At 41.0% G+C, this 13507-nt stretch overlaps 1 protein-coding gene across 4 annotated transcripts in view; it reads left to right on the forward strand.

Moving 5' to 3' along the window:
- zranb3 (zinc finger, RAN-binding domain containing 3) overlaps positions 1 to 13507 on the forward strand; it is a 171610-nt gene that overhangs the window by 129034 nt on the left and 29069 nt on the right. For all 4 annotated transcript variants that reach the window (XM_060827120.1, XM_060827121.1, XM_060827123.1 and 1 more), the window contains 2 exons: positions 1006 to 1522; positions 9039 to 9317. In XM_060827120.1, the coding sequence (XP_060683103.1) occupies positions 1006 to 1522; positions 9039 to 9317 (796 nt within the window). The remainder of the gene's footprint in view (positions 1 to 1005; positions 1523 to 9038; positions 9318 to 13507) is intronic.

Genomic DNA, 13507 nt, shown 5'->3' on the forward strand with positions numbered 1-13507 from the left:
CTGCCTTCCTTCAGACAATTTGACCATGGCATAGAATTCACAAAGGTAAAACCATTAAGAATTACACTAACAAGCAATTTCAGACCATAAGTCAAGCTTGCAAAGTGGCTCACTTGTACTTGCTTGACATTGGACCTTTTTAATTAAACAATGGCCTGGGGACCTGGTTCTCATGTCCTATAGCACATCTTGGCCAATCAGAATATTTCTGATCAAATTATTTCTCCAGATAAAAGACAGTTTATAGGATTTTAAAACTCAACAGTAAGATAAATGCTCTACAAATAACAGCAGTTTTGAGTTACCAGTATAGAACGCAACACTTTTTGCATTGATATGTTTTTAATTGTGTAGGTAAAAACAAGGACTGCAGATGCTGGAAACCAAAGTCTAGATCAGAGTGGTGCTGGAAAAGCACAGCAGGTCAGACAGCATCCAAGGAGCAGGAAAACCGACATTTCGGGCAAAAGCCCTTCATCAGGAATCGAGGCAGGGTGCCTGCAGAGTGGAGAGATAAATGAGAAGGGGTGGGGAGAAAGTAGCATAGAGTACAGTAGGTGAATGGGGATGGGGATGGAGGTGACAGGTCAGAGAGGAGGGTGGAGTGGATAGGTGGAAAGGAAGATAGACAGGTAGGAGGTCATGAGGACGGTGCTGAGCTGGAAGGCTGGAGCTGGGGTGAGGTGGGGGAAGGGGAAATGAGGAAACTGGTGAAATCCACATTGATGCCATGAGGTTGAAGTGTTCTGAGGTGGAAGATAAGGTGTTTTTAATTGTCACTTCTGAAATTTGAGATAAATCCAATGGTCCCATTAAAGACTTGGCATTTGCAGTAAATGTTGAATTTGATAGGTGCTTAGACTTTCCAAATACAATGTGAATTATTGCAGATTTAATGAATGATTAATTACTCCTCTTTAATGGGCTGTTAAGCTTTACAGATTTCTAATTTTGTAGTTAAGTTGATTTGTCATTCTTTTGAAGTAAATTATACTTCCCTTTCAGTTTGAGAAAGAAAAACAGCATGACATCCGCTCATTCTTTTCGTCAAAACCTGACTCCGGGGAGAAACGCAAGAGAACCCTTCAAGACTTACCAGTCAGCCAGTTTTGTGATACATTCGATCTGCTGGAATCAACTGATCCCCCCAATTCACCTCAGCAATCGCAAGGAAAACTAGATGAAGTAAATGCAAGAGGTGATGAAAATGAGATTGAAGTAATATCCGAAACGAGCAATGATGAGCTGCTGTTAAAAGATACATTTGAACCACAGACTAAACGATTTAAATCTTTATTCACACCAATGAAAAATCACACAAGATCAAAAAAGAACATGGCCAAAGGTGGGCTGACACCATCCACAATTAGAATTCATCATACTCAAAATTTCCTGGACAAAGCACAAGCTCCCTCAAGAAAACTGCTTGTAACTGAAAAAACATGGAATTGCAAAATGTGCACATTTACAAATAATATCTTTCTGTCTTACTGTGAAATGTGTGAAACTCCGCAAGGTGTTGGTAAGAATCTGTTTTGAATTTTTCATCTTCAAGCAAATTTCTTATCAAACATACTTATTGAACAAAAAATCCTTTATTAGTGTTTTATCTCAATCAAATATACTGGTATTTCGGTGAATCATTCATGGGAAAGCTTCTGGTACTTGGACAATTTATTTTATGTTAGTGTGATGATTATCTTAGTACTGTAAAGGCTGACTGCTATTTTCTGTTTCTGTCAATCAGCAACTAATATTGCAGAAAAAGTGACTGCTATCAAATCTTTTCACCTTGAACTCATTGGGGACAGATGAAGGCTACCACTTTTTCAAAGGGAGCTACAAGTTATATTCATGAGAAACAGGTGCTGATTGATTGGCAAGTGGACTCTAATTAGTCAAGATGTTGTCATGGAGAAGGCACAATTACCCCAAAGTTTTGTTTAAATTTTAAAAAGGCAGGGTTGACTCTGATCAGCCAGGATGTGCTGTCAGACATGAGAACCATGTCCCTAGGCCTTTGTTTAATTAGAAAGGCACAATGTCCAGCAAGTGTAAGTGAGCCATGTTGCAAGCTTGACTTATGATCTTAAATTGTTAGTGTAATTCTTAATGGGTTTCACCTTCATGAACTCAATGCCATGCTCAAATTCACCTTTGAATTAAGCTACCTGATGAACTCTACTTCCTCAACATGCTAGTTGATGAATTAGCTAATAAGGTTCTCGATCACAGTCTACCATTAGCTGGCTGCTACTGATCAGTATGTGTGTTGGTATTCCGACAGCTCCACAAGATTAGATTGGCTTTAGCAGCAACTTTGTGAATAGGGTTCTAGCCATTTGCTCACCATCTAAGTTGGATAGTGAAAAAAATACTTGCGGGAATTGACTACCCCGAGCAAATTGCTTGATGTACATCATGCAAATGAACGGCCGAAGGTTGCTGCTTTCAGTCCTTAAGGGTGCCCAGGCTACCTCAAATTGCCCTAGAAAGGTAAGGTGGCTCAAAAAAAAAGTGAGCATCAAAAGTGTTTCATATTGCGACCAATGGAGTTCTCCTAGAGCAGAATGCTACTGTCAACTCAGAAGACATTTGGCCTTCCTCACCAATGAGTAATGTGGTGTACTAATTTCAGTGCTACTGTGATGCTAGGTCATCATACCTGCCAATAACAAGTGTATTGTATGTACCAGAACAGCATGTCTCTTCAGCTGTCCACAACAAGCACAGTACTAACCATATGCATATGTTTTAAGTTTGTGAAGGAAAAGGATGGTTGCTTGAAAATGTCTTTGGATTGGGGAAAGCAGATTTTATTAAAATGAGGCAGGATTTGGTCAAAATAGATTTGGAACAGCTGCTTGTGGATAAATCTACACCAGAACAACTGGAGGTATTCAGAAAGGAATTGGAGAGAGTAATGGCCCAACATGTTTCCTTCAGAGTGACAACAAGGCCAGAGAGGTATGGATGTTTTGCAATATTCAGGAATGGATACAAAGGGAAAAAGAGTATTTTAACAGGTACAAAGGCAGCATCCGAACAGAGCTCAAGTGGAGTATAGAAAGTGCATTGGGAGCTGAAGAAAGGAAAGAGGAGGCATGAAAACGTGCTGGCAGGTAAGATTAGGGAGAATCCCAAAGTATATCAACTATATATAATAATATTAAGGGGAAAGGATAACCAGGGAAAGAGGTTGGGACTAAAGGAGCAATTTGTGCGTAGAACCATAGACCATTGTTAGGGTGTTAAATGAGTACTTTACTTAGTAGAGGGAGGAAGTAGTCCAGAATTTGGCAAGATGGACTTGAGGTTCTTGAGCAGATTGACAGAGAGAGTAAGGAGTTATCAGCGATTTTGGCAGGCTTAAAGGTGGACAAAACTCCAGGTCTGGATGAGTTGTATCCCAGGATGCTGTGAGAGGCGAGGGAGAAAATTACAGGGACTCATCCAAATTTTTAATTCCCCTCTAGCCAGAACGTAGATCCAACATAGGTTTAAGGTGAGAGGGGAAAGATTTAAAAAGGACATGAGTTGTAACCAGTTTGGAGAGGAACTTGAAGGTGCTGGTGTTCCCATATATCCTGTGCCCTTGTTCGTCTAAATTGTGGATTGTGGATTGGAAGGAACTGTCTGAGGACCTTTAATTAATTTCTGCAGTGCACGCAGAGGGTGGTACATGTATGAGACAAGCTGCCAGAGAAAGTGGTGGAGGTGGGTACAATTACAGTATTTAAAAGGCATCTGGATGGATATATGGATAGGAAGGGTTTAGAGGGTATCGGCCAAATGCTGGCAAATGGTACTCTCCTCTCACCTGGAGTTTTGTCCACCTTTAAGCCAAAACCTCTGATAACTCCTCATTCCTTATGTCAATCTGCTCAAGAACCTCAAGTCCATTGATGCTTGATCAGTGTGGTTGAGTTGGACAGCAGGTCTGTTCCTGCGCTGTATAATGTGATCTTACTTTTCAAGAGGTTTGCTCAATCAAACCAGGGAATGTCAGTCCAATCAGTCTCGCATCCGTGACAGGGAAACTATTGGAGAAAATTCTGAAGGAGGTAGTTAATTCTTACTTGGAGAAGCAAGGTTTGTTCAGAAATAACATGGCTTCATTAGAGGGATGTCATGCCTAACAAATTTGATCAAATTTTTCAAGGAGGTGATCAGATCTGTGAATGAGGTTTGTCCAGTTGATTTATTTAGATTTCAGCAAGGTCCCACACGGGAGAATTATAAGGAAGGTAAGAGGGCATTGAGTTAGGGTAGCTTTCTAATTTGGATCCAAAATTGGCCTACGTGTATGAGACAGAAAGTGACATTTGTAGGACTAGAGACCAGTGTATCACAGCGATCAGTGTTGGGTCCCTTTATTGTTTGTCGTTACATATGATAAGCAAGGGTTTGGATAGTGAGAAAGGAGGCCTTAGGTTCGAGGAAGATATAGATGGGTGGTCAGAAGAGCAGATCAGCGGCCAGTGGAATTTAACCCTGAGAACGGGATGTGGCTGTTGCTATCTGGCCAGCATTTATTGCCTGTCCCTGTTTGCCCTGGGTTGACCCATAATGCCATTAGTGAAGGAATTCCAGGATTTTGACCCAGCAGAAGTGAAGGAACAGCAATATATTTCCAAGTCAGGATGGTGAGAGGCTTGGAACGGAACATGAAGGTGGTGGTGTTCCCATATATCTGCTACCTGTTTCTCCTTCTGTGATCATGGGTTTGGAAGAAACTGTCTGAGGATCTTTGATGAATTTCTGCAGTGCATGTTGTAGATGGTTGATGGTGGAGGGAGTGGATGCTTGTGGATGTAGTACCTATCCAGCAGGCTGCTTTGTCTTGTATGGTGTTAAGTTTCTTGAGTGTTGTTGGGGCTGCGCGCATCCAGGCAACTGGGCGAGTATTACATCACACTCCTGCCTCGTGCCTTGTATATAGTGGACATGCTTTGAAGAGTCAAGAGGTTAGTTACTCGTGACAGTATTCCAAGCCTCTGGCCTACTCTTGTAGCTACTGTGTTTATATGGTGAGTTCACTTGAGTTTCTGATCAATGTTAAATCCCAGGATGTGACAGCAGGGGATTCAATGATGATAATACTTATTGGTGATACTTGCTTCTTATTGGTGATACTCCTGGCCTGGCATTTGTGTGGCATATTTGGAACTTGCCATTTGTCAACCCAAGGCTGGATATTTTCCAGATCCTGCTGCATTTGGATATGGACTGCTTCAGGATCTGAGGAGTCGTAAATGGTGCTGAGTATTATGCAATCATGAGTGAACGTCCCCACTCTGACCTAATGATGGAGGGAAAGTCATTGATGAAGCAGCTGAAGATTGTTGAGCTGAGGACATTATCCTGAGGAACTCCTGCAGAGATATCCTGGAGCTGAGGTGACTGCCCTCTCACAACCACAACTATCTGTGTTTTGTATGAATCTGGTCACCAGAGAGTTTGCCCTCTGATACCCATTGATTACAGTTTTGCCACAGCTCCTTGATGCCACAATCTGACTAGTGCAGCCTTGATGTCACACTCTGTCGAATTGCGTGACTTGGAGGTGCCAGTGTTGAACTGGGGTGGACAAGGTTAAAAATCACACCACACCAGGTTATAGTCCAACAGGTTTATTTGGAAACACTAGCTTTCGGAGTGCCACTTCTTCATCAGGTGATTGTGGAGGTTAAGATCATGCTCATGGAATTTATAGCCAAAGGTGTCCATTGTCATGGAGAAGTGATACAGTGAACAATCTTAGCTTAAAACTTTCATCTTTTGTAATGGGATATGCTAGTTTCTGTTCTTTGATATTTAAATCCCAGAACTTCTCTTAAATTACATTCTCAAGATAGCTCAAGCTTTTTAAATAATAAGTGTAAAGTCTGTCTGTGTCCCAATGCTTTGTCAGACTGGCAAGCCTTCTGTAGCACGGTGATAGTGCCACACAGCATGATGGAGGTTATTCTTAAAGTGAAGGCCGGACTTCATCTCCATAAGGACTGCGTGGTGGTAGTTTTTCCTGATACTGTCATTGACAGATGCATCTGCATTTGGCAGCTTGGTATGGTTGAAGTATGTTTTTTTCCCAGATTGGTTCCCTCACCACCTGCTGCAGATACAGTCTAGCAGCTGTGTCCCTCAGGACCTGACCAGCTCAAGCAGTACATAGAAACAGTAGACAACAGTAGTACTGTTGTCGAGCTACTCCATGGTGGTGGACATTGAAAACCCCTACTCAGAGTATATTTTGTGCCCTTACCATCCTCCTTAGTTCCTCTTAGTTATTGTTTAACATTGAGGAGTACTGATTCATCAGCTGAGGGCTATATATGGTAATCAGCAGGAGGTTTCCTTACCCATGTTTCACTTGCTGCCATGAGACTTCATGGACTCCAGAGTCAACATTGAGGACTCCTAGAGCAACTCCCTTCTGACTGTGTACCACTGTACTGCCACCTCTATTTGATCTGTCCTGCTATTGAGTCAGGATATATCCAGGGATGATGGTGGTGTCTGGCACATTGTCTGGATGGTATGATTCCATGAGTATGACAATATCAGACTGTTGATTGACCAGTTTGAGACAGCTCTCCCAATTTTGGCACCAGTGCCCACGTTAGTGAGGAGGATTTTGCAGGATTGGCAGGGCTGTTTCTGATATTGTCTTTTCTGGTGCTAGGTCGATGCCATGTGATCTGTCCGGTTTCATTGTGGCTTTGTAGCAGTTGGTACAACTGAATGGCTTGCTGGGCCATTTCAGAAGGCATTTAAGAGTCAACCACATTGCTGTGGGTCTGAAATAATATATAGGCCAGCCACACAAGGATAGCGGATTTCCTTCCCTGAAGAACATTAGTGAACCAGATGGCTTTTTCCTAACCATTGACAAGGATTTTGTGGACATCAGTAGATTCTTAATTACAGATTTTTTTTAAATTGAATTCAAATTCCACCATCTGCTGTGGCAGAATTCACACCTGAGTCCCCAGAACATTATCTGGGTCCTTTGATTAATAGTCTAGTGATAATACTACTAGGCCATCACCTTCCTTGAAAAGTGTGAGACGCTTGGAGGAAGTAACAAGACCAGGGAGTACTCAATGATGGGCGGGTCACTCGAAAGATAAGAGCAACAGAAGCATCTTGGGATGCTTGTCTACAGGATAGTTTAATTGAATAATTAAGAAGGCATCCAGGACACTTCATTAGTTGAGGCATACAATGTTATTTCGGAGCTGTACAGGACTTTGGCTAGGCCACAGCTAGAGTACTGTGTGCAATTCTGGTATCTGCACTATAGGAATGAAGTGATTCCGCTGCAGCCCCTCCAATGCAGATTCATCAGGATGTTGCCTTAGATACAGCATTTAAGCTGTGAAGAGAGGCTGGATTAGTTTGGATTGTTTTCTTTGGATTAAAGAAGGCTAAGGTGTGGTTTGATTGAGCTGTATAAAATTACGACAGTCCTAGACAGGATGGAAAGAAAGCAACTATTATGTTTAGTCTGTGGATCAATAATAAGGGGCACAAATGGCCATGAAAGCAGGAGGAGGTTTAAGCAGCATTTGAGTAAAAATGTTTTTAGGCAAAGGGTAGGAAGAATTTGGAATGCACTGCCTGGGAGGACAATTGTGGCAGGAAGCCTCATAACCTTTTAGAAAGTCCTTAGATGACCACTTGAAATGCCATGCCATTCAAATCGATGGGCAAAATGATGGAAAGTGTGACAAGCGTAGATTTAAAGTTGATTTAGTTGATGCAGATTCAATGGCCTGAAGAGCCTCTCTTGTACTGTGCGATTAATACTCAACCCAACACATGTTTGCAAAACTCAAAACATTGTCTCCACCTTTAGACATGATTTCTATGAATGGGCAGCACTTAATGAATAATACTGTGTGTACCAAGAATTACACACACAATCAGTTCTGATTATCTGTCAGATTCACATTGTGGCTCAGTAGAAGCATTGATATATTCATGTGCAAGATACAGTCCTCTGCATGCAAGCAGAATTTGTCCAGACACACTGCCATTTCAATTAAATAAAAGAGTAACAGCAAATTATCCCTGGTGCCATGCAGAATACAATGTTTTGACCAATCACAGTCTATTTCCTAAGCAATCAGCATCTGGTTTCTCATGCAGTATAAGTTGTTATTCCTTTTGAAATTGTGTTCCAGGGCTGAATTTTCCCAAATATCAGCCAAATGTCAATTGAGAGGAATTTTATGGGAGCTTTTCCTCCAGGAGCTTGATCAACATTACTTTGTCAATGTTCTGCTTCTCACTGAATTTTGAATGCACCATGCTATCATGGCAGCATTCTGAGGTTTTAGAACTGCTGGTCAAGAAGGAGACCTGAAGAAGACATGAACAAGTTGCAATCTCCAGTTACCACTGAGATTTTGGTGTCAGGAATTGTCACCATCTGGTTTCTCTCCCCTACCTGAGAAAATAGCAAATGGCACACAAATGAGCTAAGATTTGGTAGTAACGAGATGCTAATACATGCAATAGACCCCTCACCACTCTTGCATGTGAGTGTCATCTTGCCATTAAAGCCTTGGATGGAAAATCAGACTTTATTGTTAACCGTGTCAGTAATCTCAAATCTCGCCATACTTTCGTCACAGATTCGCCATTGTCCCAGGCTCTGAATGACACTTGGGGTGGCACGGTGGCTCAGTGGTTAGCAGGTCAGAACCAGGTCCATCCCGGGTTCAATTCTAGCCTCAGGTGATTGTCTGTGTGGAGTTTGCACATTCTTCACGTGGCTGTGTGGGTTTCCTCTGGATACTCCTGTTTCCTCCCACAATCCAAAGATGTGCAGGTAAGGTCAATTGGCCATGCTAAATTGCCTATAGTGTTCAGTGCATTAGTCAGAGGGAAATGGGTCTGGGTGGGTTACTCTTCGGAGAGTCGGTGTGGACTTGTTGGGCCAAAGGGCCTGTTTCCACACTGTAGGGAATCTACTCTAATCTAATCTGATGTTTTAGCAATGTTTTAACCTGAAGCTTTTCTTATCACAGGTGATGAAAAAGAAAAATATTTGTCTTGTCATGAAAATCTTAGTGAAAAAGAATGTAAAGGAGGAACCCAACCTGACACTGACTGCACTGTCCTATCTGACCAGGAAAATGAGGAAAAAGATGAATCAAGTACGCCGGCAGGGCAGAAAAATAGTGAAGAACTACACATCAATACAGTGAAGTCTGAGGAAATGCATGTAGTTTTCAATATTGACAAAAGTAACAATGATATTTCCATAACTGAAGGAAGAATGTGCAACGCCAGTCCACAGCAACAGGGTAATTCAGTTTGTTCTTCATTTCTAATTCTGCAACTATTTACAGACTTTAATTCAATTTGAATACAAGTAGTTCATAGATAATTCCTCTATGTGCTATACCCAAATTAGTTAGTTTTTTATGGGCAAGTTTTGCAGCATTTGTTGACTGACCATTTCAGAAATGTCTCCGAAGTGTATCTAATTCATTAACTAATTTTATTTATCTTACATTATTTACTTTCCATTGGCACTGTACTTTACGCACAGCATCTTGCGGGACAATACTTGATCTTCCTGATGTATATTGGCTATATAGATCTATGTATTCTAGCATCCACCAATTCAATACCTAAATCGGTACTTATCCTATTTTAGAATAAGAATATGCCATTTAGTCTCTACGCCCCAGTATGCCTTTCTATAAGAACATATCATCTGCTCTTAAACTTTATTTATCCACAGTTGCTCTGTACAACTTTATACCCGAAGTAATAAAAATGAATCTCAGTCTTTAACATTGAGATTGGCCCGCTGTCGAAAGCCTTTTGTGATGAGTGTTTCAGATGCCTCCTGCCAGATATGTAAAACAGTGTCTTATGATATCTTGTTCCTAAATATCCAAGTTCTAAAACTGTTTAACATGCTTGCTTTCATTGCTCAGACCTTTTGAGAATAGGAGTTGGGGCATCATATTGAGGTTGTACAGGATATTGGTGAGGACTCTTCTGGAGCACTGTATGCAATTCTGATTGCTCGGTTTAGGAAGGATATTACTAAACTGGAGAGAGTTCAGAAGAGATTTACCAGGATGGTAAAGGAATGGAGAGTTTCAGATATAAAAGTACACTGGAAAGGCTAGGACTTTTTTTTCACTGGAGTGTTAAGTGTGAGGGGTTAGCTTATTGAAATTTATAAAATCATGAAGGGCGTAGAAAAGGTGAATGTCAAGAGTCTTCTGAAATGTTGACTTCTCCACCTCCTAATGCTGCCTGACTTGTTGTGTTCTTCCAGCCTCCTTCTTGCCTACTCCTCTACTTCCACTGGCAGCTAATTCCATATACACCACCCTCTGCATGAAAATGTTGCCCTTTGGGTCCCTTTTCAATCTTTGTCCTCTCTCCTTAAATCTATGCCGTATAGTTCTAGACTCCCCCACCAGAGGGAAAAGACTCTGTCTATTTAACTTATCCATGCCCTTCATGATTTTATAAACAGTTTGGGAGCTCATCATCCAAATTTTGGAAACGTTTAGACAGATCTAGTCAGGGATTTGGACAGACTTGAACCAGTTTACGTATAAAAGCTCCCAGCAGACTTAAACACTTGGTGAATAATGTCCCGGGTCTTTAAATAAAATTTGTTTAATTTCAGATACTTGTGGCTGGTTGAATTAAAAGTGAGGGAAATGGCTTTTAACATTACTAAAGAGGTTCAGGGGTTTGAAGATGCTTCCCAAATTTGCCAAGATGTTTTAGAAAGATGGAGGAAGGATATACTATTGGAATTAGCAAATATATTAGAATTGGGTTTATCCAGGGACTCAAGGAAAGCTGAAATTTTAAAGAAGTTGGTCAAGCACTTTGGAGTATCAGAGAAACAGACAAGTGCAGTAGAGTTAGAAAACCTTAAATTGTGATCGAGGCAAATGGAAGTAGAAGATAAAGAAAGGGAAAGAAGAGCCGTGTTAGAAGGTAAAGAAGGAACAGCGAGCAACTCCTGTAGAATCATAGAACTAACTGTCTATCTAACATCTTGCTCTCAAAGAAATTAGTAAACACTCTCTATCAAAGGTACCTTTTCATGTAAAAATTACTCACAGCAAAAAGAAAGAAGATGACTCAGGGAGATTTGCAGCCGTAAGGATGAAAACACTGAAGTAGACAGAGATGGTGTGGTTTTGAGATTAAGTTAATGTAATGTTTAATAAGTGTGTTATTGGAACAACATATTATTTTTATAGAGTTGGAGTCAGGAAGTAGTGCTATGAAGGTGTAGATGTGTACTGTACCTTTGAGAGACTGGACTTAGAGAGGTACAGAGTGTGCTGAAAGAATTTAAAATGTAACATTTGACTGTGAAACCAATAGTGCAGTCAACTGCTGTGGTACACAACAAATTCAAATTTGGCCAATCAATTTAAATAATGCTTAAAAATGTGTTGCTGGAAAAGCGCAGCAGATCAGGCAGCATCAAAGGAACAGGAGAATCGACGTTTCGGGTGTAAGCTCTTCTTTAGGAAATGTCGATTCTCCTGTTCCTTTGGTGCCTGACCTGCTGAGCTTTTCCAGCAACACATTTTTAAGCTCTCACTTCCTCCTAGTTTAAATGATGCCCCAACATACCAAAATCCAATCGAATTTGAATTTATTGGTTTGATGACATCAAACCAATGAAATGATCTAATGTTTTGGGGTATAAAACTGGACATTTTGAACAGTTGGGGGAAATCTGCCAAGAAAACCAACAAGTATAGACTACTAGCTAAGTAGCTGTCTGAAAGGTGCCTGTCCATAAGAAAAGTTATGCAGCAAAAGAGCGAAGAAGAGACAACCCCGGAAAGTCCAGAGAAAAATCTAAAGAGTGAAATCTACAAATGAGAATTGACAAATCTGGCTGGTTTTGAAACGTGTTTTTTTTCATATAAATCCTAATCCGGGTTTTTTAATCGGAACAGTATTGTCGAGTGGGAGGTAAAAGATAGGTTTAAGAGAAAGGAGTTGTAAATAGCTGTTGTTTTAGTGTTCTCTTTTGGACTTAAAGAATAGAATTGCTAATTTTTACTTTAAATAGTGACCTCTGGGATAGTTCTTTGCCTCTCAAAATTTAACAGATGACGCTGCGAGGTGAGCTTCACTGTGCGTCAGGTTTAAACCCCATGTCGTAGTACGTAGTTAAGACAAGGAGGGCTTGGATTTGTGAAGATTTTGTTTAATATTCATTATTAGATTTAGAAAAAAAATAAATTGTTATTTTTCTTTAAATAGTGGAATTTGAGAGTTCTCAGTCACTCACACTTTAACAGGTTATGAAGAGAGGCAAGCTTTTCTGGGTCATATTTTTAGGGTGAGAGGAGAAAGATTTAAAACAGACATGAGGGGTAACGTTTTTACACAAAGAATGGTTACTGTGTGGAATGAACTGCCAGAAAAAGTGGTGGATGTAGGTACAGGGAGAAAGCGAGGAATGCAGAAGCTGGAGACCAGAGTCTAAACATGTGGTGCTGAATGGGCACAGCCAGTCAGGCAGCATCCAAGGAGCAGGAGAGTCAATGTTTCGAGCATAAGCTGTTCATCAGGAATGTGGTGCAGATACAGTTACAGTGTTTAAAAGATATTTGGATAAGTTATAGAGAATTAGAGATGTACAGCATGGAAGCAGACCCCTTCGGTCCAACCCGTCCACGCCGACCGGATATGCCAACCAATCTAGTCCCACCTGCCAGCACCCAGCCCATATCCCTCCAAACCCTTCCTATTCATATATCCATCCAAATGCTTCTTCAATGTTGCAATTGTACCAGCCTCCACCACATCCGCTGGCACTCATTCCATACATGTACCACCCTGTGTGAAAAAGTTGCTGCTTAGGTCTCTTTTATATCTTTCCCCTCTCACCCTAAACCTGTGCCCTGTAGTTCTGGATTCCCCAACCCCAGGGAAAAGACTTTGTCTATTTATCCTATCCATGCCCCTCATAATTTTGTAAACCTCTATAAGGTCACACCTCGGCCTCCAACGCTCCAGGGAAAACAACACCAGCCTGTTCAACCTCTCCCTGTAGCTCAAATCCTCCAACCCTGGCAACATCCTTGTAAATCTTTTCTGAACCCTTTCAAGTTTCACAACATCTTTCCAATAGGAACGAGACCAGAATTGCACGCAATATTCCAACAGTGGCCTAACCAATGTCCTATACAGTCACAACATGATCTCCCAACTCCTGTACTCAATACTCTGACCAATAAAGGAAAGCATACAAACGCCTTCTTCATTATCCTATCTACCTGCGATTCCACTTTCAAGGAGCTATAGAACGGTTTGAAAGTATATAGGCCAAATGTACGCAGGTGGGACTAGTTCAATTTGTGAACATGATTGGCATGGACTGCTTTGACTGTAGGGTCTGTTTCCATGCTGTATTATGCTGTCTTGCTCCGGATTGCCCCAACCAAAAAATACAGATTTTAGGTATATATAAAATAACAAACTT

Source organism: Hemiscyllium ocellatum, chromosome 7 (genome assembly GCF_020745735.1).
Source record: "Hemiscyllium ocellatum isolate sHemOce1 chromosome 7, sHemOce1.pat.X.cur, whole genome shotgun sequence".
NCBI lineage: Eukaryota > Metazoa > Chordata > Chondrichthyes > Orectolobiformes > Hemiscylliidae > Hemiscyllium > Hemiscyllium ocellatum.